Genomic DNA, 26,232 nt, shown 5'->3' on the forward strand with positions numbered 1-26,232 from the left:
GACCACACCTCAGCGTAGAGAGTCATTAGGCTTTTATAAAGATGCGTTGGTCATCTGCGAGTTACTGAGAGAGAACAATTTGTTGTTCTCAATTCAAGGGGATCTTTCAACAGCAGTCCATCTTCTCTTACCTGGACTTCTCTCCCTTTTGATCGACTCACCACCCCAGAGTCCTCGTTGGCTCGCACTTCGAACAGGTAGAAGAAGGTGGCTGTCAGCTTTCGATCCGCTGGAACTGGCTCCCCAGAGCTCTTCTGAAATGCTGTCGGACGTCGCACCGCTACGGGCACTGGAGGTGATTCCAGCATCACTCGAATCTGCTGCCTCATCTCGCGAATATCGACTTCCTCGCCGCCAGAGTCCGGTCGGAGGTTCAGTGAGATTAGCGGCATCCGCGGCAAATGATCTCTGACTCACGCTTCGAGCCGCCATCAAAGTCGAGGATACTCGTCCGGAGAGAGATTCTCCTAAACTGAACCCTTCCGGTGATTCGGCCGCTACGGCACGACGACTTGCAAATACTGGGGATTGCCCCGGTCGTGGCGAATTCCATCCCAAGGGATTGGAGGAAGCACGAAGATGTTCCGTTGAGGCCACGATCTTCATCTCATAATCATCTGAAATGGCTAAATCCAGGGACCCTCTTCGACGCGTTGGAGACATTGGTGTCAAAGAGTTGGGCGGATCTTGTTTCCTCACCGCCAGAGTCAATGAAGCAGGTCCCACGTCATGTAATGCAGGAGCTCCGGTGAGAAGCCTGATGAGAGCATTGCAGCCAGCTTGGTGGGTAACCAAGATGAGAACGATATCCTCATCGGCTTCGGTTTCAGGAGATGGGGATTCTTTTGCCGCCGCCTGTGTCTCATAATAAGCAATCATTTTCTGAAGCCCATTCCGAAATCGTCGATGCATACTACCCCATTCCTCGTCGAAGGGACCCCCATCACCCCAGTTGAGAGGCTCCTTCTGACTGTCCCAATCCTGATCGACGTCCGCCGACAAATCACGAGCATGCGCCACGTACCCTGGCGGAATCTTGTCCGAAGGACCAATGGCGTACATCGGGATGGGAGGGTTGTAGCCGACAGGTTGTCGGTGAATAGCCTTGTTCAAGAGTCGACCACCGTTGGCCAACTCAGCACCGAAGGAGAGGTTTCGTGGCCGTTTCGGAAGGGAATGTCCCACGGCGGCCATAGCCTTCAAACCGGTCATCTCGTGGGCTGGTGGTGTCGCGCTGGGCTCGCTTTCCTTCTCTTCCCCATTCACCGGTGGCATATCATAATTCACCGACGCAGAGAGATCGGCGCCTACGATCTCCTCTTGGGGTTTCAGCAAGCTCGCTTTGGCTTCGGAGACGAGGTCAGCCGAGGGAGGCGGACGAGAACTATGCTCGAAATAACTGGGAGAGAGCCACTCTCCCAGAACGGCATCAATCCTCAGAAGGCAAGTATTGTATCCCAAGCAATTCGTATTATGCAGCTCGTTACGGGTGGCGCGCTGGAGAGTGGACTGATCGGCCTCAGGAGACTCGGTAGTTGCCTCCGGCACTTCTTCAGAAGGTGAGATGGTGGATCGGGACGAACGTCGACGAGATCTCATGCGAAGCCGAGTGTGATTCTGAGGGTGTTGGATGCCTGCGCTGATAGCAATGGCGGTCTGAACACATCTTAAATATGGAGAGGTATGGATAATGACTTTGCGTTTCTTGCGCGGCCCATCTTGAGAGGAATCATCATTTTGCTTGTCCAACTGGTGCAACTCATTGCTAATCCGGAGGCCCAGAGCCTGACATTGAATCCAGCCGCCATACGATAGAGGAGGGTCATAAGGATGTTCGGCGGTGGTATGCCAATTCCTGTCGGCCTGGTCCAAACGAGCGCCGTGCCTGTTGAAGTATTAGTAATTGATGTTGCAGAGAAGATAAGAGGTAATGGACGAGGCGAACCGAGCAATGATGACCACAGCAGGCTGTTTCCTCATGGTGTAGAAGGTAGATCAGATGGTACGGCTGGAGGTATTCATCTGTGGCGGCGAAACCCAGTGGAGGAAATAATGACTTTGCGGGGGAGGTTGGTGGGCGTAGCGACATAGAGGAATCAAAACTGGACGTGGCTGTACATTGAAAAGGGTTCAGATGCAATAAACGAGGTCACCGTGGGAGTAACATTGTGAAATGCAGAACACAAGCGGTCAATGTACCAAGTTGGCACAGAGATTTTAGCCTGCAGTAAGCGGTGGGAGGTAACGGTGATGTTTTTCGAGTCTGGAGATGTGCCCTCGTTGGGCGGTCAGTGACAAGTACCTCGTAACGGTGCTTAGAGGTCGGTCCGCCTGCCTAATTCTTCACCTCCACATCCTCACCGGACGACAAATTTTTCCGCTCCGGCGACTTGGCTGGGAAGGTTTTATCCCCGACTAATAGATTCCAGAATCAGCTATCATCGCAAATGAGGTATCTCGTATTTCACCATAATGCTGCTGAAACCGTCAACAAGGTAGGTGACTTGCAATGAATCTTCATTGACAAACCTCAGGTTCGCCCTCTTCCTCGGCGCCTGGCGCAACCCACCTCACGTGCTCGGTCCTCAAACCCAAAAAGGCATCTCGATTTGTCGTGTTTCAACAATGATATCAGAGTCCAGACTCCGGACGAAAATATTCATGGCATCGTCAATCTCGTTTCAAGATTTGATTCTAAGACACACGGGCCCTAAACACGAACACAGTCGTGCTTATTCTCCGTTCCCAAGCCCAATTGGGCACTACGATAATCTATGAATGGCTCAAAGTGATTTCGCTTGAGATCATTGATCTGTCACGGGAGTCACCAACGCGGGTTTAACAGTGAAATGAACAGATCAGGAAAGGCAAACAACTGGTCAGCAAGTCACCGAGGCAGACCACAAGAGAGGAGATTGGATGGTGAGGAGGTAGCGTGACTTTGGTTGGCTGGGCTCGTCCATGTCCCCTCGATTGTTTCATGACGATCAACACGTCGTAGTCCTGGCGTTGGATTGGTTGAACAGGCTGCATGCCCGAAAAAGCGCACCCCGGTCCTTTTAGGCGAAGAGGGATCTGCCGCAGGTTACGGAGGAATGGCATTTGCCAGGCTTTGTCAATCAGGCGTGCACCGGGAGAAGAGAAAGGGTTCGACGGGAAAAGGACTTTGGCAATAACAAATATTGGTGGATAGGATCAAACCCAATCAGTGGCTCTATCGATCCTTTTTCGGATTGTGTTCCTTCCTTTTGCATGAATCGTGTGTCTATTTTGACAGCTGTTCAGTTGATGATGAATTGTCGTTTCGAACATCCTTGTATCTCATCCACTCATCCACTCGTCCACCTGTGGTCTCCGCAACGGTCCATCCGCTTGTTCCTGACGATCCAGAGCCATGATGAACGGTGGCTTGTCCAGGAGTCGCTGATAACCCAATCCCCTTCTTTCCTGCCCTCTTCCCCTTGCATCTTTGCCTTGTTTCTTGGTCACTTGAAGGCTCTAGCGTCTTGTTTCAGAGTCTGGCCCTTTTACCATTCTTTGCCACCTTGCCCAATTCGTTCCCTTCTCTCCTCACGCGCATCTTCGGCCTCACCATCGCCGTCGCCATCGCATCTCGATCGTAGCGAAAAAGTCGAACAATCTGCCATATTGCGACACCGATTGCCTGCACTGCATCGTGTTACAGATGCTCGAGTTTCTCCCGCGTCATTCTATCAACAATGACGCTGCTGTCAGAGCATCCCCCGGTAATTTACCTTGACTCCCTTCATCGAACCAGGCCATTTCATAGCTTTCTAAATCCAACGGTGCTCGGGGGCCCCAGAATGGGAAGCATGGAGCAAAAGGTCCAGGGCCCCGAAAAAGACAATCCCTTCCATTGCTGGGACGTATCCACATCCTCATCCACATCCACGCTTCCGTTCACTAGGTCCGTGGTTATTGTGCCGTGAACTTTATCCTCCTTGACCATGATCTCCCCACTAGGCCCATTTACCCAACCTGCCAGCCATACTCCCTGTTGACAAACCACATTTTTTCAACATCTGCCGATCCTGCATAATCGGCCCGTTGCTTTTCGTTCGTCCCGTTCGGCTGGCAGTTGCATCAAGAATTTGCTCTCGTTCTATTAGCCTTCACGCCGGTTTCTTCTTCACTCACTTTCCTCCCATGGTCCCATAGGTTTCATCTTCCATGTTTTCTTTCTATCCTGGCGGCCATTCTCATCCGACCTGAACAAAAAAGGGCCTGAGGCCTCGTTCCTCGTTACGACCCGTAGCATTCTCGAAGTTCAACTCTTCTCCAGGCACTGCTAGTCAGTCCTGTACAAATTCTTCTCTGTTTTTTTTTTCCTGTTCGTAACACAAACCTGCACAGTCAACTATCGGATTTTGGGGGGGGATTGGAATGGTCTATCTGCCTGTCCGACGAGGGTCTATGTCGCGGCCCTCGAGTATATAACCCCTCCACACTGACGGGCATTTCGATTTGTTCTTTGACGCCCACCGACACTACCATAGTCAGTCAATGCTGCTTAGATTCTCGAAGCAGCCGCTTTCATGACGACCCTTTTTGACAATACTGGTTTGCCTCTTTGGGTATATATTGTCCTCATTGTCGTTGGCTCCATATTGTTGTTGGTCGTAGTCGCTTGTCTCATACGATGCTGGCTCCTCCGTCGAAATTCACCCGATGGAGACCTCGATGGCCTCACCGGTCCCACTCGCCGAGTCACTTTAAGAAGAGGACGGATGGTACCGACTTCTCAGCATCTGTCCTTGACCGGGTCCAAGTTTGGCATGAGACAATTTGGAACCCTGGCCGACAATGAATCAATCATGACTGGCAGGAAAAGTCCTTTTGAATGGTGGAATTCTATACTGGAGAGGTCACAATCTCGACAAGATCGAATGTCTCAAGTGGAGACGGCCTCGATAACAACTCGTCCGGCATCTCGAGCTACCACTCTAAGGGGACGAAGGGAACTGCTGACAGGCACCCCGACATTGACTCCGGAGAAGAACAAAGAACCTGTGACCGGGACTTGGGAGTTGACGACGCCATCACCGACGCCCTCCCCTACTTACAAGACCATCAACTTCTCCAGATCTTTCTCCTCTCGCACTCCGTCTTCACCGCTCACCCAAAGGTCCCAAGTCACTCTGTCACGAATATCGGAGAGGTCACCTCATCAATCAATGATCAGCATGTCCACTCCGAACCTCCAAAATCGATCTTCGTACCATTCAGCCATCCATCCGGTGGACAACACACCGCTGACCGGACAATCGCAACCCAATCCTCATAAGTCGATGACTCTCACTGTCCTGGCTGCAAATACACCCTCTTCCAAAACATCTCCCCCATTTCCTCGACATAATTTCACCGCTTCACCATTAATCACCGATCCGATCCAAGAACAATTTCCGCACAGGGCCTCGGCGGCCTATGCGCCTCGAAAATCAAGCGCCCGTGTCCCTTCCCCCTCTAATGCTCCTCAATCTTCCCTGGCGGATGCGAATACGTCATCGACATCTTTGCCAGAGACAAACACGGATGACTTTCCCACGCCGACCCTGCCGATGCCGAGACCAGTTGCATCTCCTGCCTCACGACCCCATGGACACACTTCTAACTCCCTATACCAACATCCTAATCAATCGCAACTGGACCTGTCTCACCGCGCATCCGTCACATCAACTTCGCCGTCGAGAAAATCATCCATGAGCGTCGGTCGCAGTGGGATTGTCTATGACTCTCAAATCCCGGAATACTGGCCGACGAGGACAGATCTGCACAATCTGCCTCCGCCTTCGACCCCCGGATCCAAACCCAGTGGCACCAGCAGCAGCAACTCGTCTCGAAATGGGGATACCGAGCAGGCATCACCATCCCAGGACCGCGAAGGCGAAAAAGAGGGCATGATGGGTATCGTCACGGTACCGGGGAAGAATAATTCAAAGGTCCTGAGGAAAAAATCACTCAGAAGAACGCAGGTGGTCAGCTCGATTGCGACGTGACGATATTTTCATACGGAAGGAGTTGAGACTGAGTCTCAAAACTCCTTGAAGTACTGGAGCCACGGCGCTCCTTTGGGTTTTTCCTTGCTTCGTCCGGTTGTGTTTATACTTTAAGCGGCGATGAAACTATGAATGACGGTCTTTATTTCTCTGGAGGCGATATCCTTTACCTTATTATGCCCACCCCCTGAAATTACCGCTCCAAAGAGACCCCTTGATATGGGGGAGCCTGTGCCTATCTCTGCTTTGCCGACTGGACTCCTTCACATCACATGATATTGTCCACGGGTTGGACTGGACTGGACTGGACTGAGATTGGGCTGGGCTCACATTTCTACGATACCCTCTTTTCGCCAGCCAGATATATGCACTGGCATAGACAGACACAGGTCACGTAGCTCGGAACTATGAATCTTTGTCGAGGATCTTGAGATACACGTGCATGTACCTAGATTACTCGCGAACGGAAAACTTATTTGCCAAATCCGGTTTGATCATAGAGGGTGAGAGAGGGCCGCTTCAAACTGAGGTTTGACTCACTGGGCACTCCCTGAGTAGAACATTGAGGTACAACAAGGCTCCCTATCGACCGGCTAAACCTGCCTCTCAGTGAGCCCCATTTCGCTCACATGGTTCAGCTCAGACATGCTCAGGTCCAATTTTGGGGCACAGATTAGGCGTTCCCGCCTCTGAGGGATCCCCATTAGCCCTATTTTGTCAACACCACGATGCACGAGATATCAGTCGGATTTACCTTCGGCTCACCGCACTTCAATGGCTACCACTTTTAAATAGTGCTTAGTTGAACAGCATCTCACATCCAAGATATTGGTTCAGCATCAGTTGTTTCAAGAATTGGAATAACTTCAAGTCTCAATAGCGACTCTACACACGCTCAGAGTCCCGGTTTTCCACGGCTTTCTGCGAAACCCACATCCTCGTCCCATCCTCCATGAGGTTCATCTTTTTCGATCTCAAGCATTACCAGGGAGTCGACTATATATCAATATGGGTAGTGTAATGCCCCAATGGCCCCTTGATAGAACTTCCAACGACCTGATCGGCGTCGCACGAGGTGTTTTCGAGGCAGCCACTACCGATAATGTGCAGACTATAGCACTTCTTGCATCCGAGAGATTCGGTGCCAATGTGGCCATGTCCCTCGAATCTTGTCACAAAGCTCACATTCTGTGCGGCTGGAGCCATGAATCAACGGTGCTCCCATTCCTGAGAGTCGAAATTGGCTATCGCAGGGGAGATAGTGGTTGGCCGCTCGCACAGAGCACGCTCGGTCCTCGGAATGCTGCCCTTGTATTGCATAGGTTGATATATGTGACGGCGGCAGATAAGGATTTGACGCCAACAGCACCGCAGCTGAAACAGCTCATGCTGGCCGTACAAGACAGGTTGGCTTGCCGAAAGCGCTCTTGGCTGGTCCCATGTCTTCATGGATGAATGACAGTTCTGAAGAGCTCCAAAGCCAGCCGTCACCGGGGGAGGGGAAGTTTGCAACGATGGAAGCTCCAATTGACGCGGTGCCACTCACGCAGGCTCTGTCTCGGTTGGCCCGTGTAGGTGAACGCATAGAGATAATAACAACGGCTGCCCATAGCTGTCTGGCTAGTCGACTTTGTCAAGTGGTGCCTCGGCGCGCCTTCCGCCATTGATTTCGGCGACGGGCGGTCCTTGGCGTCAGACGAGGATCCACGAGTTGTCCTCAGGCTATTGAAAAGTACCGGAAAGACGCAAGAAATCCGAATTGACCTCCATAACCACACCGGAACAATCTGGTGCGGACCGTCCCATCTCTCGCTGGCTTAGTGAGCGTGAATACTTACGGCAAAGCAATCCTCCGAAGACTGTTTGGAAACTCCAACGAGATTTAATGTATCGAGCATGCGTCCAAGCTTTGCCATATGCGTGCGCGTTGGCTCTCGGAGATCTAGACTTTCGAAACGAATGGTCCACAGGAGCGCAAACCCCTCTTGATATCGACCAGTATATCGGACCGGAAACTCAATTGACCAGAGGCAAAGTCTTTCCTTCGAGAGCAAAGATAGCCGGTGCGCTGCATGACTATCTTGGGCTTGGTCCTGAGGATTCTTCGCCACAATTGCCTGAAGCGTCCGAGGAGACTTTCATCCAAGACCTGTCCTTGGTTTCGCTGGTGAAAGACAAACTGGTCCAAATGTGCACCTGTAGATCGTGCAAAGGGGCTATCGGACGGCCGACTGCGAGTTGCCTTTACGAAAGCTTTATCATCGACGTGAGTAAATGTACGGCGCACGTGTTGGCCATTTCTCTATTCGAGGCGGCCGACCCAAAGGGAGTGCAAGTCTATTTCAGTTCTGACTCTGACGTATATGGTCCACTCTTCGGAAATTGTCGGCCATTAGATACCTTAGGTTCGCGAGACTGAGCGAGACTAGTCGAGCTCGGGCAAAACCCTCGTCTCGGTCTCAGCCAAGCGTCTCGTCCCCTTTGGGTTCATGGACCGGATTAACCATTTTCCGGGCCTTCGCCATCGGATCCAATCTACTGTAGATATATCGCCGATATCGTTGTCGGCTTTCCTAATTGGGTATATCGTCGTCTACTTCACAGGCCATGGACTGGATCCGATGGAGGATATCGTACGGCACAGGACACCGTGATCAACATCGTCCACACGTGATCCATAGGCTGGCAGACAAGGGCGGCATTCTACCCATTTCTGGGTGGGCCGTGGATTGGATCCGATGGGGTCAAGCCAATTAGAGCACGTGATTGGGTGTCGGATTATAGATTTTCCGGGATACGGCGGCACTCCGAAGCTCAATGCGAAAACTTTCCCGCTTGCTCATCCGCTAATATGGGATGACCAGCGTGTGCCATGACCACAGAGAAAGAAAAACAAATTTTAATGACTTGGGCCATATCCGCCGGTGTCAGGCTCAATGGCATCTCCTCACACTCCTTTCCCGGCAGAGGACTGGGGATCATTGCTACGAAAGACCTTGAAGTGAGTACGGGCGTTGGAGACGACATCTTTCATCCACATCCTTCCTCACCCCCCTGACCAGCTGGCCATCAATCACCAATCTGTCCATCACTACTATGCACCATCTCCAATATCTCACTCTCGTCGAATATACGCTATGATGCCTACCTCCCCCTCTCCCATCTCGAGCGGAACTGGGCAGAGCTGAGACCATCCTGACAACCATATGCACCCTATTAGGCTGGAGAGGTGATCATGACAATCCCCCTCTCCGTCATCCGCGCCATCGACACACTCCCATCAACTCTCCGGAATTCCCTCGACCTCAACACCCGTAGCGTTCACGGTCTCCTCGCCGCAGAACTCGCCTTAGAACGCGTCACGGACTCATCCATATCCGACTCCGACTCGAACTTCTACTCAGCCTGGCGCTCAAGTTTGCCCAGCCCAGCCTCATTGGAATCGTCCCTGCCAATTCTCTGGCCATCTACATTGCAAGACCTCCTCCCTCCGACATCGCGCTCACTCCTATCCAAACAGCACCGGAAATTGACCCGTGATTGGGACGCAGTGTCCAGCAAATTTCCCACATTATCTCACGATGTATATCGACATGCCTGGCTCCTTGTCAATTCTCGGACATTTTATTACACTTCCCCAGACCCAAATGAATCGCCTCGGGAGGCTGATGACTGTCTAGCCCTCGTGCCGTATGCAGATTACTTCAACCACACCGCCGGCATTAGTGGTTGTTGTAAAGTCTCGTACTACTCATCCGGATTTGAGATCTGCGCCCCACCTGATCGGCAGGTCGACCAGGGTCAAGAACTCTACATCAGCTACGGCAATCATAGTAACGATGTCCTCCTCGTCGAGTATGGATTCATTCTCGACGAGAATAAATGGGATGAAATCTCGCTCGACGAAGTCATGGGCCCGTTGTTTGATGAATCAACGAAAAACAGACTAGATGAGGCTGGGTTCTGGGGGAATTTCAAATTAGACAAAGACACAATCTGCTATCGGACGCAGGTGGCGTTGAAGGCGCTGTGTATGCCGCCGCGGACGTGGAAGCGGGTTCTTGCGAAGGGTGCGTTCGAGGACGGCGACAAGTATCAGCTCAAAGCCGATGAGCTGTTGTTAAAGGCACTGAAGGCGTATTTGCTGATGGTTGTTGAGAACCTGAGGCAAATTTCGGCGCTTGGTGACGATGAGGGAATGGTCTCTCAAAGGCAAACGTTGAAGAGGCGGTGGGAGCAGATACATCTGCTCTTGACAACTGCTGTTGCGAGAATCGAAGATTGACCCATTGTTCAGGTAAGTCAGTCAGATACCGAGGCATCGAAACCAAGAGAACGCAGAGGAGGAAGTTTTTTTGGTTTTGGAACGACGCCAGAGTTCTTGTTCTAGCGTTCAGATTGGACGACTCATTGGTGCCATATGTTGGGATGTGTTAAAACTAACGAGCTATTCATCACAGTCCGAGCAGTCTTTATTCGGCAACATTTCCTTTGCTTGCTGCAAACTCTCTGCACGATCAAGCGGCGTCGAGCACCATCCTCAACATCACTCCCAATGTCAATGCAAGCATCTTGTTCACGGAACTCGCTGCGTAAAATCCATCCAATTCGTCGAAGGCCACAGAGCCCTCTTCGTCCTCGATGTCGATCTCGTCCTCGTCGGCTTCACACCGTTGAGTTTCTGCGTGGATATTAGCACCGCTTTCGAGCCATTTCTGGACTGCTGATTCGTATCCCAAAAGAGACAGCCAATGCAGGACAGTGACATTATGTCGAGCTTCTGCATTTACATCAACTCCAAGCCGCAGCAGCAACTGCACCGTCTCTCCTGACAAGCTCTCGATTGCCCCCATCAATATTGTCTTTCCCCGGTGATCAGCCACGTTGAGATTGGCTTTCCTCTCAGCCAGTATGTGCATTGTCGTTGTGGAATTGTGCCTAGCAGCCCAATGCAAAGGAGTTTGTCCATAGGAATCCTCTACATTGACATCAACGCCATTTTCAATTAGCAGCTGCGAAATTTCCATCTTCCCCATCAAGACGCCTACAGAAACATCGGTGCCCAGCCTTACTTGTCTCGAAATATTAGGGCTCGCTCCTCTTTCGAGCAACAGGCAGACCATCGTTTTGCGCCCCGTTGAGGGCTGCTAGATGCAATGCGGTCATTCCACCGTCGTCCTGCACGTTCACCTAGACTTTACTGTTAACTAGCAGCTCTGCAACTTCTAGAGCCACATCTCGGCTGCTTCACAACGTGGTGTTTGCCTGGAAGCATTCTGAGCGTCGATTTCTGCCCCATAGTCTAGCAATAGTCGTACAATCGATGGATAGGGAATAACAAAATACAGGACTGTATTTCCACTGTCGTCTCTTGGTGTGATGTTGGCTTCATTTTGTCGAAGTACTTCAACGGGCTTCCCACGTCTTATCCACACTGCTCGAAGGAGAGTAAAGCCCGTAGCTTCCCTCGCGTTGACATCAACTCTGCTGTCTATGAACGTTTGCATGACAAGCTCATGCACTCCACCCACGCCATAGAAAGCGCGCTTCCTTTTCTATCAGGATGGTCGGCAATGATATCAGCGCCATTTCTCCATTGTCGCCTTTTTTATTGACATCTGCTCCATTTTCCAGCAGTTGCTGCACTGCCGATTTGTGACCGTATTTTCCGGGAAGAAGTGGCGCAGCTGTTCCACGGCTGTCCTGACCATCGATGCCAATCTGTCTTGCAGAAAGGATGGACAAGATTTTTGTCTAATCCCCAGTAAGGCCGCTGTGTGTAAAGCGCTATGCTGCTTGGGAAACTTTTCCTCGTCTCTCCAAAACTTGAAAAGTAACGTCACTATGTTTCATGAAGCTGATTGTCAAGAACGTGGTAACCCCAACTCCCCCAGGGGGGAGAGGAAGATTCAAGGAACGAAAAGTTATGCAATCGCTTCTGCAATTTGATGCGACTATTGTATGGCCCTTCCTCAAAATTGTCGAGTGTTAAGTATGTGAGACATACCTTTGCAAACTCAGCCTCGTGGGTCACGCAGAACTTTGTCGGAGTGCTTTTCGTGGTACTCACTCCTGCACGGTGTAGTGTATAATGCCATAATTCTGGTCTTTTCATCGCCTAAGATAAGGTCAGCGGAAATGGTAAGCAAGATGTCTTTCTCCGGATTGCGGCTGGACCCAAGCTGATGTCCTCGGCTTTTATTGCCAGGATTTCGCAGCTCTGTCAGATTCAGTGGACCACTTAGCGCAAAATATGCAGCTGAGGGCTCTCTTTGTAACGCGTCATCGTAATATTCAAATACCCTTTTGGCATTGCCGTCGTCGTCTTTCGAACCGTCTTGAGGCGTGATTGACTACACAGATGATCCGTCCCGAAGGTTTACAAGCAGAAACCTGGGAAATTTAAGTTGGCCCTGGATCAATCTTCTCGAATAAAGGGGCTCCTTCGTATTCTAGAATTACGTTCCGTCCGCCTCCTGGCTCATGTTCTGTATGATATCTTCCTCCAACTTGGTGTCCTTCCAGTGAATGTAGATATCTTGTTGTTTCCGCTGATCTGATGGTCCAAGGAGGCCTTTATGTCATCGTCACTAGCTAAAAATACCGATGCGAAATGCGTGAGGAAATGCAGGTTGAAGGATGACATTTAGGGGAGGGGTAAGGAAGGCCCGGACAAAAGGTTCCAAATTTTCGATAAAATTTAGGAAATCTACTCTGTTGATCTCAGGAAATTCGTCCTGGATCCCAGGGTGACGAGTTAGTGTCCATGATGCCTGTTATAAAGTGAACTGGTGAAGAATTACCTTACCAGAACATCGACACAGAGGTAAGTTGCCTGGAAAAGGAGACAGATTGGCTTGATTAGAGAGGCCCGCTCGTCATCAGTAGGACTCCCTCTTATTTTGCCGTTCTGGTGATAAAATTCTCTCACTGTTGGAAGGATTGCATTTGTTTGCTCTGTCAACTGCCTGGCAATACTAGCCAAAAGTTCAAATTCGGGATAAGTCTTTAGGGTTTTGTGGCGACAGTAGACGTCGGCAACCGCTGCATTCTTCCCTTGCATGGCTTCCCGAACATAATTGATTGTAGAAGACCGGGGGGTATAAGCCTAGAAAGTAAAAAGGGAAGGAATTTGGCTCAGGGCCCACATACACCAAGACAGTCTTGCCCGCGCCAGCTGGATCACAAGTCATTAATGGAGTCTCAAATTGAGATCATGAGTGGATGAGTTTGGAAATGATGGCTTACGAATTCTAGGATACCACAGAACGGTGGATTGTGTGCCGTTGAGCCATGGCTGAAATTTGCCGGATTTCAGCAGCCATAGGAGAATGCTGGGGTGATATTGGACATAAGCGTCTTCCGGCTTCCGATAAAAATTCCAGGGATGACAGCCTTGCTTGGATTTCGTTTCGTTCCAGGTCGGCCTGACGGCGTGTCATCAAAATTAGATTTCGACAATAGGGAGGACTTGGAGGAGTATCATACTTTCCAAATCTTTATGCAAAAGCTCTGTATTGACCAAGATGGACTTGGTATTTGTGCCCGTGTGCTTGGTGATAGCTAAACTCTTGCACGTCCGATCGGATGAAGATGGATTCATCTTGAAGTGGACCGATGGCTGCCAAAATAGCATTCTAACTGGTCCATGTTCCGTGGTCAATCATTTTGCGAAAGTGGCAGAGGTAGTTGCAAGTCGCTATCTTCCCTGGAGGCTAAGGATCGAAAGGGTTGTACTGGAATACGTCAACATGAGATCTCGTATGTGTCACCGAAAGGATGGAATTTGAAAGGTTATCCAGGGTGTCAAGTGGGAACTAATCGCTCTCGCAACATCTCAGGCACAGGTGGCATTCGTCCTTCCAAGCTCTTTAGATTTTTGAGGTACAGATCCAGGTCCGCGAAGAAAGCAGCGATTTTGTCGTAGTCGGCTGAGACGAAGTTGGTGGTCTGAGACTTGGTTAGTATCATACGGCTCAGGCGGACGTGCCGATACGTTTATAAATTACTCATAGCCGTGAAAATAGCGGTGCGGGAGGGAAAGACTGTCGTAGTATTAACATATGCCTTCGTCAATCAAAAAAGGTAGGACAAGCCTTGCAGTTGAAGCAGCCGTTACGAATACCTGGGAAAGTTATTCAATGGGGTTGAGGCTGTTGCTCAACGGAGGCTCGATCTCTGTCGACTTTGGAGCCACCATGGCGCTGGTCCTTAAACGATACCTCTATCACCCGTATCTTCCCTGTCGTCCACATTATTAGCTTTGGCTAGTGATTCGATCTTTCCGTTGGTGACTGTTTCGTAACGATCGATGGCTGCTTTCCAGATGGCGCCGATGTCACTGATGGTTGCAGCCATGGATCTGATTGGGAACCTAGTGGTTGCCATTGTGCTTGCTGAAAGCGAGGGGCGACGAGTTAGGGTACAGGAATATAGAAATGTCGACGGTCAGTTGTTCTCTTTTCATCGAGATACGTTGCTGAAAATTCTAGCGCAGAGCTGCACGAGCGTCTCATTTTGAGACAGGGTGTCAGACTCCTGCACGGGAAGGCACCTGAATGACAGAGAAGAACAGCGCTGCACATTCCCAGACCCTTCTCTCACGTTCTCGCCGGGCAATGATTTTCGACAACATGGTTCAGGCTGGGGCATCTATCGCATAATATTTTGTCCGGAAATCGACAGATAGGTATCGTTTCGACTTTCCAATCTTATTCAGGATGTCAAGAAGAGTAATATACAGCGCAGTCGGTATTATGCAGCCGTCCCGTATCTTTCCACCATAGTCGGCCTCGGCCTTCGACTTTTCTGTTGCGCGGCCATCCAATAACACTACTTCAGTCCACACTCTCAATTCTCTGCACAACCATCGCTGTGGCAGCACCACCACCATTGCAAATAGCAGCAACACCATACTCGCCGGGTTTCAGTTGATGCAGGAGGGTTGTAAGAATACGTGATCCAGAGCTTCCGAGGGCGTGGCCCAATGAGATGGCGCCGCCGAGGAGATTCACGTTTGCGTTTTCGAGGCCGAGAATCTAGAGATTTTCATTAGTCAATTGGGTTCGTTCCATGTTTGAACGGCACCCTTACCTGTTCATTGGCCTTGATCACGGCAGCAAAGGCCTCGTTGAACTCCCAAACCGCCACATCCTCCTTCTTGATACCTGCGCGCTCCAAAGCGATGGGTACCGCCTTAGCGGGCGCGATGGGGAAATCAATAGGATCGACTGATGCGTCTGCGGAGCTGATGATACGAGCAAGAACTCTGCTTCCTTTTCCGTATTCTTGCGCAATGGTCTTGTTCCCCAGCACCAAGGCACTGGCACCATCATTGAAAGTTGACGAGTTGGCGGCGGTGACGGTTCCTGAGGCATCCCGGACAAAGGCCGGCTTTAAGGTAGCCACTTTATCTTTCTTCAGGTTATTGTATCCTTCATCCTCACTGATGACGGTGTCTCCTTTCTTGTCCTTGACCGTGACGGGGACAATTTCATCCTTGAATCGGCCCTCTGCCCATGCCTTTTGGGCGCGCTCGAAACTCTGAATTGCATATGCATCCTGCATTTCACGAGTAATGTTAAATTTCTTGGCGGTGTTCTCTGCGCAGTTGCCCATGTGGAATTGATTGTAGACATCCCAGAGACCATCATCGAGGAGGCCATCTTTCATCTGCAGGTGTCCGAAAGCTGGATTTTGAGCGGCGCGAGGGAGGTAATATGGAACCCGTGACATACTCTCCATGCCGCCCGCGACTTGGGCCTCGGCCAAACCCAGTTGGATATTTTGAGCAGCGATCGCCACAGCTTTGAGGCCCGACGCGCAGACTTTGTTCACTGTGACGGCTTCGATCGTAGGCGGTAGACCGGCGAAGATTGACGCCTGTCGGGCGGGTGCCTGACCCATTCCGGCCGAAAGGACATTGCCCATATAGACATCCGTGATTTTGGAGATGGGAACCTTGGACTTCTCGATCGCGGACTTGATTGCGTAAGCGCCTAGTTGGGGAGCAGACACGCCCATGAACGAGCCATTGAACTTGGCGGTCGGAGTCCTGGCTGCGCCGAGGATATATGCGTCTTGGATTTCTTTTCGGGCTCCAGAGGAAGTGCTGAAGTGACTTCGCATTTGGGTCAGGCGCGCGCGGGCTGTGCTGGACGACACTTGGGATGCTGCACGAGCAACAGAGGATACGACGGGCGCCATCGTGACGGAGTCGGGGTCTGTTGAAGCCAGCTTGACGACTTGTTAAATCATATCGTATATTTCCAATTCTCAAGAACAGACCGGGGATGGAGGAAGAGGTATTATGGGTACCTCCAAATCAGTCAATGAAATGAGAAGATGGCTGTCTGAATATCAGCCGGCTCGGAGAGGCAAGAGGCTCTAAATGTACGCAGGCTGCTGGAGGAAAAACGAGGGCGGAATAAATGATTTTGGGCCTCGGTTCAAGCACTTTGGGGCTGTCTTAAAGCTCGGAGCAATTCCGGAGAACGGGCGCCCGCGGGGGATATCCGGGCACGTGCCAGGGCCTTGTCCTTCTAACCGTTTTTGGTGCTGGTATCACGCTATGGCCGAAAAGCGGCAAGGCGTTCTCCCAACTCGCCTCCTTCTGCGGCCACTTTGACATCCTCGAACGGCGGCGAATCGCTGTTGCGGGCTTTTCACCTCGCGTGAGCTCAACTCCCAGACTTATTCTTCTTCTCCAATACCTCGTCCGTCCCAAGTTTGTTTGTGGTCATATCCCCCTACGCCTCGACCCCCGTCATCCTCGCCCTGAACTCATTCATCCCGCACTAATCATGTCTACTTCCGCCAGACGCCGCTTGATGCGAGACTTCAAGGTATGCCAATTCACCTCGATAAGATCCCTCCCTGTCGACGAGCTTGTCCACGGATCCGATCCTTTCTCGCGGAACCGACGTGACTAAACATTGACAGCGTATGCAAACTGATCCGCCCGCTGGCGTATCTGCGTCCCCTATTGCTGACAACGTCATGACCTGGTACGAGATTTCCGAGCCCCTCCATCCTTCCCTGGCTAATGTCCCACGAGGAACGCTGTCATTATCGGTCCCGCCGACACTCCCTTTGAAGATGGAACTTTTCGACTTGTGATGCAATTCGAAGAAGCCTACCCTAACAAACCTCCGGGTGTCAAATTCGTCTCGCAAATGTTCCACCCCAACGTCTATGGTACGGGCGAGTTGTGCTTGGACATTCTCCAGAACAGATGGTCTCCGACTTACGATGTGGCGGCCATTTTGACAAGTATTCAATCACTACTCAACGATCCCAACACATCTTCCCCTGCGAATGTCGAAGCGTCCAACCTGTACAAAGATAACCGGAAGGAATACACCAAGAGAGTACGGGAGACGGTGGAGAAGAGCTGGGAGGATTGATGAAATGATGCCACCACCACGGCCGAAATTTATCAAGTTGAGCGATTGCATATGATTGCGGGCGGACGGCGTTCGGTATCACAGCGGTGCTGGCTCAATGTTTTGTGTTTTTGCTGGAGTCAATCGATCAAGAAAGTGGACTCGGGCCTTTGATCCAGTCAGGACTTGCTTAGCAAAAGAGTTTCAGAGTGTGTGAGGGTTCTAAACGGTTCCACACTGGGCCCCCACCTCCTGCTCCCGTGATGAAATGGAAGTGTTTATCAATCTTGACCAGACTGTATTCTCGCTATATCCAATCTTTCCGCTGTGTTCCACCTCCAACTCTGTGAAAGCGAGAGGCTTCAGTATCCCAGGAACATCGTTGACCAGGGTAGAGAAATCGCATTTCGGTCCGTGTCTCCATGGCCAGCAAGATCTTAGACCAGCATTAAGGTTTCACGTCACATGCGAAATGCTCCACGAATCGCTCTCCATGCGCTACATATTTGGACGGGCACCGCGTAAAATAACTTGATCTGAATTTTCTGATAGACAGACCAGAGTGCTGATGGCCTTGGATGTCGCTAGGGTGAGTGTATAACCACGTCCTCCATCTTCTTCTGGCGCCGATACGCCTCTAGCATCGCAGGTCATGGGAATCATATTCAAAAAGCGTCTGGTAAACTCGGTTTGCTTCAATCCATCTTTCACTCCACAAATAGTCGAGACGAGCCCACAGCCGAAATACAGGCCCCATTTGCCAAGAAAGGCTCCAATCTACGCCAAGGCACCCATGGGATCCCAAAGCGGTAGAACCAGAGGCTCTGTCTTCAGGAGGTCCTTGGTCTCCTTGCTCACGAACCCCGGATCAACCACAACCTGATACACGAACTCATCCATCCATTTGTCCGTCATGACGAAGAAGCCCTTCTCGCCGGCGTTCTCGCCCCAGGAATTCTGCACGCGCCAGCGCACCGATTTGCCGTCCTCGACTTGCACGGCCGTGAGAACCATCGCGTGCGTCATGGCCGATTCGCGCACCATCAGCCTCTGGCTCTTGCTCATGTTCAAGCTGATGTTGAATGCGAGACCGTAGTCGTACAGAGCCGGGTCCATGATGCCCGAGGTGGAGTTGGAGAATTTCCCCACGTCGCTGCCGAAGAACACGGGGAGGCCCGCTCGGAGCATGTTGATCGTGACTTTCTTCATGGTCGCCATGTCCACGTTCACGTAGGTGATGGGGCGGCCGCCCACGACGTTCCCCAAACGCTCCACGGTCATGAGTTGGTTGTATTTATTTCGTGGATCGTTGACTAAACTGAAGAGTTCATTGACGTCGGCGTTCAAGGAACGAACGACGCTGGGGCTAGAGAGTTCCTTGGCCAGTTCGAGCGGGGTCTTGACGACTTTGTGGTATTTGTCGGTGGCATCGTAGTATTCCCAGATGAATTTCTCGTCGGGCTTAGGTGGTGGGCCCAGCATGAGGGTAAGAATGCAGTGGACTTCTTGCATCATTTTGGCTTTGGCGGCAATGATGGAGGATTTCTGGATGGATGGGCTCTTCACCATGGCGCGGAGGGCGAGGCCGTCTTCACGGAGCTTGGTGGTGAGGATTGAACCCATGGCAGAAGAGTTCATGGCATTGTAGGAGTCCGGGTAGAGTTTTTGAGGGACCTAAGAGCTGTCAGAGAGGAGTCGAAGACATCCGGCCGAGACAGAACTCACCAATCCGTATTTGGCCACCAAGTTGGCCGCCATATCCCATTGACCACCGTCATTGACCGGGGCACCGAGCAGCTCTTGTACCAATCTGCTGTCCAGACCCTTATCTGCAGTGTCAATCATCTGTTCCAGAAACCAGTTGGCCTTCTCCAGCTTGTCCCAGAAGAAGAGATATGCCTGGCTCAATTCGAATTCCTTCAGATTATGCTTCTTCATCACGGCTACCCGTAACACATTGGTGGTGGCGAACAGCCAGCATCTTCCCGATGATCGTTGATTGGTGACTGGCGCTCCTTCAAAAGGGATCTGGACATTGAATGTCTGTGTGTCTGTGACAGTAGCGACTTTGTTGGAGACGATGGAGCGGACGTCATTAGAGAGGAGGGCATTCAATGCCAGGCGGTTCTTCGGATCGGCAAGCAGTTCTTTCTCCCATGCTTCAGCCGTCTTGATAGATAGAGTAGGGTCGGCCGAATATGTATGAGGAATTCCTTTTTCAGTCTCCACGTGAACATATTCCTTCTCGATTTCCAACTGTCTCAGCTTATCTCTGGTGCGGAGATTCTGGAGTTGTTGGACGAGGATCTTCTCGACCGCGGGTTCGTTGACGGCGCTGGAGGACTGTGAGTTGCCCATTTCGATGGTTTGGAGGACAATGAGAGAGAGAAAGACCAGTTATCGTGTGACAGAGCTCGGTGCAAGCTAGGTGAAGGATATGTTGAAGCCGGGAGGGGGGACCGTCCCCGATAACGGACACGGACTTCGTGATAAGGCCAGTTCTGCCACGGGAGAGTATTTGCTATCTGACGCCATTACGGTCGTTCGCGTGTAATGTCAAACGATCATAGCAATATCGCCTTGCCGGGTGTTGGCTCGACTTGATTACGGCTCAGGTGTGGGTATAGAGCAGTCTACCTCAGCCTTGCATCGATGTGCTAATCTTTTCAAAATATCAGATCAGGGCTACGCTTCGACGCCTACGCAAAGAACGAGGAGATCCCATGGGAGTTTCATGGTGGAGAGATCTCCCTGGGTGTTATTCTAGTTCAGGACTCTTTTACCTATGCTAGTCTGCTAGGCGCGCGCTGTGTAGCCTGTGGCCAGTTCTCTCCTTTCGCACCATTGGCCTCTCTACTTCGTTCCTCACCTGAAACTTTTCGAGACTCGTGATAGTGTTGCGGACAGTTTGGCCAGCAGCAACCCCATACCGAATATTCAGAATACCAGCCCGAACTGGACCAGTTTGAGATGGCATGCTGCCCGTGTTCTTTGATCAAACCTTGGCTCCAAACAATTCTTTGGACAATTCAGAGCCGAATCTCTGGTGAGCTTCAAGAAGGCTTTTCCGAATGGGAAGATCCTGCGACTTCCCTAACCAATAGACCATGTGTAAGATATCTCTCCAAATCGGGCCATGAGGCATCGTCGAACGGGTTTGTGACGAACTCCTCGCTTGGAGGTAAGGGCGTATTACTCGAACATGTTCCTACCTGTTTGCCGACGGCAAGGACTCGAAGACTGTCCACTATCAAACGACGACCCACACAATAGACATTCCACACCGATGCAACACGCATCCCTTTTTTCTTTCATGTATGTTCCAACACCATCAGCCACCAGCTCAGAATACAGCCAGTTGGATCTTCTTTAGGTAGAGCGAGTTTTTCTACTTGGCCTTCAACAAACTCTCCCTTGGTCTGCCTGCCGTGCCAGCTTCTTCAAGCCTGACATATTGGAACCATTTTCCGCTTTGTAGTTTAGCACATGACTTGGATGACGGTACACAGTACCAGCTGCCTGACTGTGAATCGTTGTCAATGTCATTTCCGCCCCAAATCTATCATGTGCCATGAATAGCCGTGCCCATTCATCCTCGAACGTTGCTTTAAGAAGCTAGTATGCAGCATGATCAGCAATATACAGTTGCATGGCCAAAGGTGCTTCTTCGCTGAAGAGTAAACGGAGAAATTCGCGATCTGGAAGGGTTGCAGCGTCGAAACTGAATATGTCATTGATTCTGTGGAAAGAAAGAAGCTGTAATCTTGGCGTCGTTAGTCGATCGGGCATGCGGTAGACTTCGAGGTAGCCGTGATCCTGATCCCGATCCCGTGTCTGTTGAGCGCGAATAACGGAGGGATAGGTCCAGTCGATCCTCCTATGTTGAGCCGGTCACTGAGAAACGCGAACACTTCTCCAATCTCTTCGATCAGTGAGACCTCTTGGGTCGGGGTCTCGATATACCCTCGCTCGTTCAAAGAGTTCGCAGGCGGCGCAGAGCGGGTCTTTGTGGATGACGAATTCTTCGCGACCAAGGCCGACTGGTACTGGAGAAGTTGAGATCAAAAGCTATGAAAGAGTTTGAAAGAGACGTTTGTGTGGGGATGGGGAATCAAAGAAGGGAAAATGATCATAATAGTTGATATCCCCATTCACACCGAAGCCAGCCAAGACAAGGCTCACCACGGCCATATCAACAGTACCAGAAAGGCATCAATCAGGAGCGAATTCTGAATCCCTTAGTCCCTGAAATCATGGCAATTCATCCCAAACGCCCTCTCACCAGGACATCTCCCGTTCCCTATTTTGTTTCCTCAAGTCTCTGCTCTTCCAGCGCTCACGGATAAGTCATCTGGTGAGGAGAAGCATATGGCTGCTTCGTCTTTGGATCCATGCCGGTCGTCCTGACGATCGACTCTTTATCCTCCTGGATCAACTGGCAGCAAGCGCACCAGCAAGATGTGCAGAAATCACTGAAAGAGCTTCCCTCGATTCCATACTTCTCACGAGTGGAGGTTCGATTGATGCATTGAAGGATGCAACTTCCACCAATGCACATCAAACAATAGAATGCACAGCACTTCATGGTACGTGTCAGCGAACACAGCAAACAGATGACGAGACGAGATCAAAGCTGGAATATGACATACAGATCCATTGCAACCACTGGAATCCGGATCACCATGTTCGCGCGCGTATGTCTTGCCGTACAGGATGCAAGGGCACCATGTTGCCATGCAGCCTTTGAAAGAGTCAATTGCTCCCGTTTTCTCGAACTTTCAGTGGGGCAGCTTTACTTACAGGTGCCGAATGGGGAGCAGCAGTCGAAAAGCCCGAATGTCCATTTACCATGAGCACCAGGGGCATGTGCATACGCAGCAGCACCGTTGACTGGCTTCTCCATCACTCCACCCGGTCTCATAGGTGGTTGCGCCATGGCCATTGACGAGACGTGTGAAAAGAAAAGGTGTTAGAAGGGATGAGGACAAAATTATAACACGTGAAAGCAAAGAGCGAGAGCGACGACGGAATAAGAGAGAGTTTCGGTGGGGACGACAGTAACACAACGGGAGGGAGGGTCTTTGGCGAATATATCGAAAAGACACTAAGCGATAATTTCGGCTGGCTGCAGAGCAAAGCGTCGAAGAATCATGGTCACCCTTGCGGAACCGTTCTGGTAGCATCGTTTGGTCTGACTTCAGCTGCTATGTGGCCTTGAGATCGCCCATGATGCGCGTGCTTAACCATCCTAGGAGGAAGTCAAACAGTCAATTCGGTTGGCAAAAGGCTCCTTCCCCTGAGCCCTACAAGGCAAATGGCCTGAGATGAGCATAATCATTGGACATGCGAAAGTGATAGATCCGGATGAGGCTTAGGAAGAGGCGAAAGGATGGAAGGCCCTGTTCGCTTGCTAGCCTTAAGATGCTGGGACAGATGTGCCAGGCGGATTTCCAAGGGTCTGTATGACCATTCCGGTGACCGAGGCGAGAGCGTTCCACCAATTTGAAACGGCCCCCGATTGCTGGACAGGAGGTGTTGCGGAGATTCGATGGCTCGTCACACTGACACGCTGGAGCGCCCTGAGTGGTGTGCGCCCATTGACTTCTAGTTTGCAACTGTATCCGAGAAGTTCTGATGGATTAAGGCATCAATCGGTGCGTACGCTAGACGGATCGTCATGTCGATCAGATCATGAATTTGCTCGAGTCATCACATAGCGGATCAGAGCCGTGACGGGGTCGATGATCTCCTATATTCTCCTGAAATTACCGGGGCTCGGCAAAAGCATACTCTGGTGAATACGTATCCGTATACTGTCGATAATCGGTCGAACGCACTCCCTTATTCCTAGCTTGGATTGACGAGATGGTAGTACAAAAAAAGGGGGTCTGTGCTTTCTTGGAACCCCACAATTTGGGCCTGAAAACGCAAGGGTAGACGGGGTTGATCTCCTAAAACAAACGAGCGAGCTCGAAATAGAACGTGTGAAATTTTGTCATCTCGAAGTTGGGCCCCTGGATGATCACCTGATAAAATTCATCCATCAGTCTTGGAGGTTTTGTAACTCTTTCGTATCAACTTCTGGTGGTCTTTCAAAGTACTCAGAAAAGGGTATTTTTCCTCGAGGATTCCGTTGGTCGACAAGATGAATTGCTTCATGCGCCCGGAGTCCTTTCAAAACGCTGGTTAATAGGCGCTGAGCTGCTATCTAGGCCAAGTTCTGCATGAAGAACAAGCTCTGACCCATCTTGGCGGCGTTGTTGAGGCGGGATTGATTGTGCAGCCTGATGGTGCCTTTTAACACACTTCTCAATGCCATGTGTTGACAACCACATTCGGGTTCAAGTCATATGTATAGAATGAAGACCGGGCTTGCCGCCCGCAATGTTGTCCATTCCCAAATTCAGTAGGCTCTTCAAAAAACAGAAAAGAAGCCCAGGCATTTCGGGAATTTTCCGAACGGCTTCGAACAATGGTATCCTGAAACACCTCAGCCGCACGACGTGGACGTCATTTTGGTCCATGGCCTTACCTGCAACCGAAATACAACCTTCACTCGTTGATTGGAAGATGTTCCGTGGCCCAAGACCGTGACTCTGTCATCGATATCCTCCGCAAGACTGGACCGGCCACAATAAATTACGTGGCCACGCTCAGAATTTCGTCCATGAACTCACAACCCGCCGTCGAGATAGCGGAACGTCGCCAGTACCCATTATACCGGTGGGACACAGCATAGATTCAGCATAGGGGTTTTTTTTTTTTTTTCTCAAACCTACCCTTCCATTCGCCTCAGACATGGGCCAGTCGAGCTCTAAGTACGTGATAATCAGTGGTATTATTGGGATAATTTTCATAGGTACTCCACATTGAGGATCATGCCATGCAGACTGGAGTTCGATCCCCGTTTATGTTTTCCACCCTTCCAAGGACATTAACATGAACTTGATCCAGGTCCTCCAAACGAGCGATCAATATCTCAAGCATCTGCAGGAGTCTTTATGTTGAGAGATCGTCTTCGCAACCAAGGACAGAAACTTGCTGTCTGGTCAATGTACCAAGAGCTGCCACTGCACATTCCCTATTTGAGAACATCCACCATAATAGTGACGCCAGAATCAGCTAGGCTCCTCGAGGGTCACGACATCTCGATTCGCAAGGACCATGTGGAAATTGTAAGATTTCAGAGGTCAGATAGATCATCCCCTAAGAAAACAGCCTTCCCTCTTTACACTAGTGGGCAAATTGAAGGAGATGGTGCGAGCGGATCATGACATTGAGGAAGGTATCGAGTCAACTTCTGTGCTTCGACGGAATCTTTTTTTTTTTAAAAAAAAAAGAAAAAAGAGGCTGTTCGACATGGGCACCAGTCTTTCTTGACTCCCCATGGTTTGAGACGATGTTTCACGAGTTCACCAGGATCGAGGAACCCGATGCAGACACATGTCAGTGGATCTATGACCAACTAGAGTACAGCGCCTAGATTGGGTCGACGCTCAGCGACAGGGTCAAGGAGCCCACACCGAACCTGCTGATAAAAGGACCACTGGGTAGCGGAAAATCCACGCTTCTCAGATCTATCATGAAGAAGCGATTGGTCTCCCCAAAGCCTCTTTCGGTCTCTGCTTGTCTTTCTCTTTCAGCCCCGCTGGGAAATGGTTCGACAAATCTGTTGAAGGATTTTGCCGGACTATCATTTTTCAAACTGGGAAGAAATTTCCTGCATTGCTCGACTCACTGCGCAGCTCTCAAGAGGACATGAGAGGCACGGAATGACATGGAGCTGGGTTGTGGAGCCTCGTCTGGTTGATGTTCAAGAGCAAAATTCTCTGTGGAAGGGCTGTCGCCATGATGGATGCTGTGAAAGAATGCATTGGTATGTCAACCGATATGTTCATGTTGAAACTTAACTGTTGCGGGAATTTGGCTTCAGTAAATGGCACTCCCTTGTTCCTGTATGTTTCCTGTCGAGACCATCCTGTCATCAAACTTTCGGGTGGGATTACCATATCACCAGCGCGGTGCAACGAAGTTGACCTCTAATCCACTGTGACTGGAAGACTTCTTGCCAGAAGCATCCGAGACTGCATGCCTCGAACGACTAATCATCAAGAGAGCACGAGGAAACTTTCTTTGGCTGAACATCGTCCTCGGCCAAACAGTATTTTGTCAGGGCTAGCCTCGCCTATCTTCCTGGTGTCCTGGACGATTTCTAACCTGAGTTGGAGGATCTGTATGTTCAGTGTGTCACAAAGATGAGCGCAGAGCAGAAGCGTATTGGTGTGATTATAGCTGGTTGGGTCGAAGCGGCCAAGAGGCTTTAACTATTCAGGAGCTGGCTTTTGAAGTCGATCTGTCCTTACTCAATGACGAAGAGGCACCTTCTCTTGACAAGGTTGTGCGTAAAATAGGGGCCTCTCTGGATGATCACGACACCTTGAAGAGGTTTGTAACTGATAATATATTCGGTCTGTTGGTGGTCAAACGTCGCAAAAAAGTCCGGATTGTCGATTTCAGTCATAATTCGGCGAGATCGGGTTTGTTGGTCACTCAAAAAGACCTCGCATCCCCAGACGCCCAAAGCATCGATTCGTTTGCATCTTCAAACCAAGATCTTATGGCAATAGCGTTTCGGATATATTGCCGTATGGATCGAAGTCCAAAAATCCTCCATGGATACTCCAGAAGGCCATCTTGACTTCACTAACTATACTGCTAATAGCTCTTACAGAGGACTGCAGAACGCCGCTAAGCCAATTCTGCCTCTCGCACGCTACTTCTCGCGTAGCATGGTTTCGACCGCATTAGGGAGTCGACCTAGTATCGTTTAC

General features: G+C 50.6%; 8 protein-coding genes across 8 annotated transcripts; 3 read left to right on the forward strand and 5 right to left on the reverse strand.

Moving 5' to 3' along the window:
• Window positions 1–93: 93 nt before the first annotated feature.
• On the reverse strand, window positions 94–1,980 carry Z518_06762 (uncharacterized protein; the record flags this gene model as incomplete). The annotated part of the gene is made up of 2 exons (XM_013414892.1): window positions 94–1,885; window positions 1,946–1,980. 2 exons carry the CDS (start codon window positions 1,978–1,980, stop codon window positions 94–96), a joined length of 1,827 nt encoding a protein of 608 aa, XP_013270346.1.
• Window positions 1,981–4,556: 2,576 nt separating this feature from the next.
• Window positions 4,557–6,017, forward strand: Z518_06763 (uncharacterized protein; the record flags this gene model as incomplete). The annotated part of the gene is made up of 1 exon (XM_013414893.1): window positions 4,557–6,017. One exon carries the CDS (start codon window positions 4,557–4,559, stop codon window positions 6,015–6,017), a length of 1,461 nt encoding a protein of 486 aa, XP_013270347.1.
• Window positions 6,018–9,252: 3,235 nt separating this feature from the next.
• On the forward strand, window positions 9,253–10,302 carry Z518_06764 (uncharacterized protein; the record flags this gene model as incomplete). Its single annotated transcript, XM_013414894.1, has 1 exon — window positions 9,253–10,302. One exon carries the CDS (start codon window positions 9,253–9,255, stop codon window positions 10,300–10,302), a length of 1,050 nt encoding a protein of 349 aa, XP_013270348.1.
• A 232-nt stretch (window positions 10,303–10,534) lies between these two features.
• On the reverse strand, window positions 10,535–11,140 carry Z518_06765 (uncharacterized protein; the record flags this gene model as incomplete). The annotated part of the gene is made up of 2 exons (XM_013414895.1): window positions 10,535–11,029; window positions 11,090–11,140. 2 exons carry the CDS (start codon window positions 11,138–11,140, stop codon window positions 10,535–10,537), a joined length of 546 nt encoding a protein of 181 aa, XP_013270349.1.
• A 3,714-nt stretch (window positions 11,141–14,854) lies between these two features.
• On the reverse strand, window positions 14,855–16,223 carry Z518_06766 (uncharacterized protein; the record flags this gene model as incomplete). The annotated part of the gene is made up of 2 exons (XM_013414896.1): window positions 14,855–15,055; window positions 15,111–16,223. The coding sequence occupies 2 exons, from the start codon at window positions 16,221–16,223 to the stop codon at window positions 14,855–14,857; spliced, it is 1,314 nt and encodes a 437-aa protein (XP_013270350.1).
• A 596-nt stretch (window positions 16,224–16,819) lies between these two features.
• Z518_06767 (ubiquitin-conjugating enzyme E2 2) lies at window positions 16,820–17,422 on the forward strand (the record flags this gene model as incomplete). The annotated part of the gene is made up of 3 exons (XM_013414897.1): window positions 16,820–16,861; window positions 16,959–17,023; window positions 17,074–17,422. 3 exons carry the CDS (start codon window positions 16,820–16,822, stop codon window positions 17,420–17,422), a joined length of 456 nt encoding a protein of 151 aa, XP_013270351.1.
• Window positions 17,423–18,178: 756 nt separating this feature from the next.
• On the reverse strand, window positions 18,179–19,759 carry Z518_06768 (uncharacterized protein; the record flags this gene model as incomplete). Its single annotated transcript, XM_013414898.1, has 2 exons — window positions 18,179–19,075; window positions 19,127–19,759. 2 exons carry the CDS (start codon window positions 19,757–19,759, stop codon window positions 18,179–18,181), a joined length of 1,530 nt encoding a protein of 509 aa, XP_013270352.1.
• A 1,978-nt stretch (window positions 19,760–21,737) lies between these two features.
• Z518_06769 (uncharacterized protein) lies at window positions 21,738–22,337 on the reverse strand (the record flags this gene model as incomplete). Its single annotated transcript, XM_013414899.1, has 3 exons — window positions 21,738–21,980; window positions 22,051–22,142; window positions 22,202–22,337. 3 exons carry the CDS (start codon window positions 22,335–22,337, stop codon window positions 21,738–21,740), a joined length of 471 nt encoding a protein of 156 aa, XP_013270353.1.
• Between the last annotated feature and the right edge of the window lie 3,895 nt (window positions 22,338–26,232).

The sequence above is a fragment of the Rhinocladiella mackenziei genome (assembly GCF_000835555.1).
Source record: "Rhinocladiella mackenziei CBS 650.93 unplaced genomic scaffold supercont1.5, whole genome shotgun sequence".
NCBI lineage: Eukaryota > Fungi > Ascomycota > Eurotiomycetes > Chaetothyriales > Herpotrichiellaceae > Rhinocladiella > Rhinocladiella mackenziei.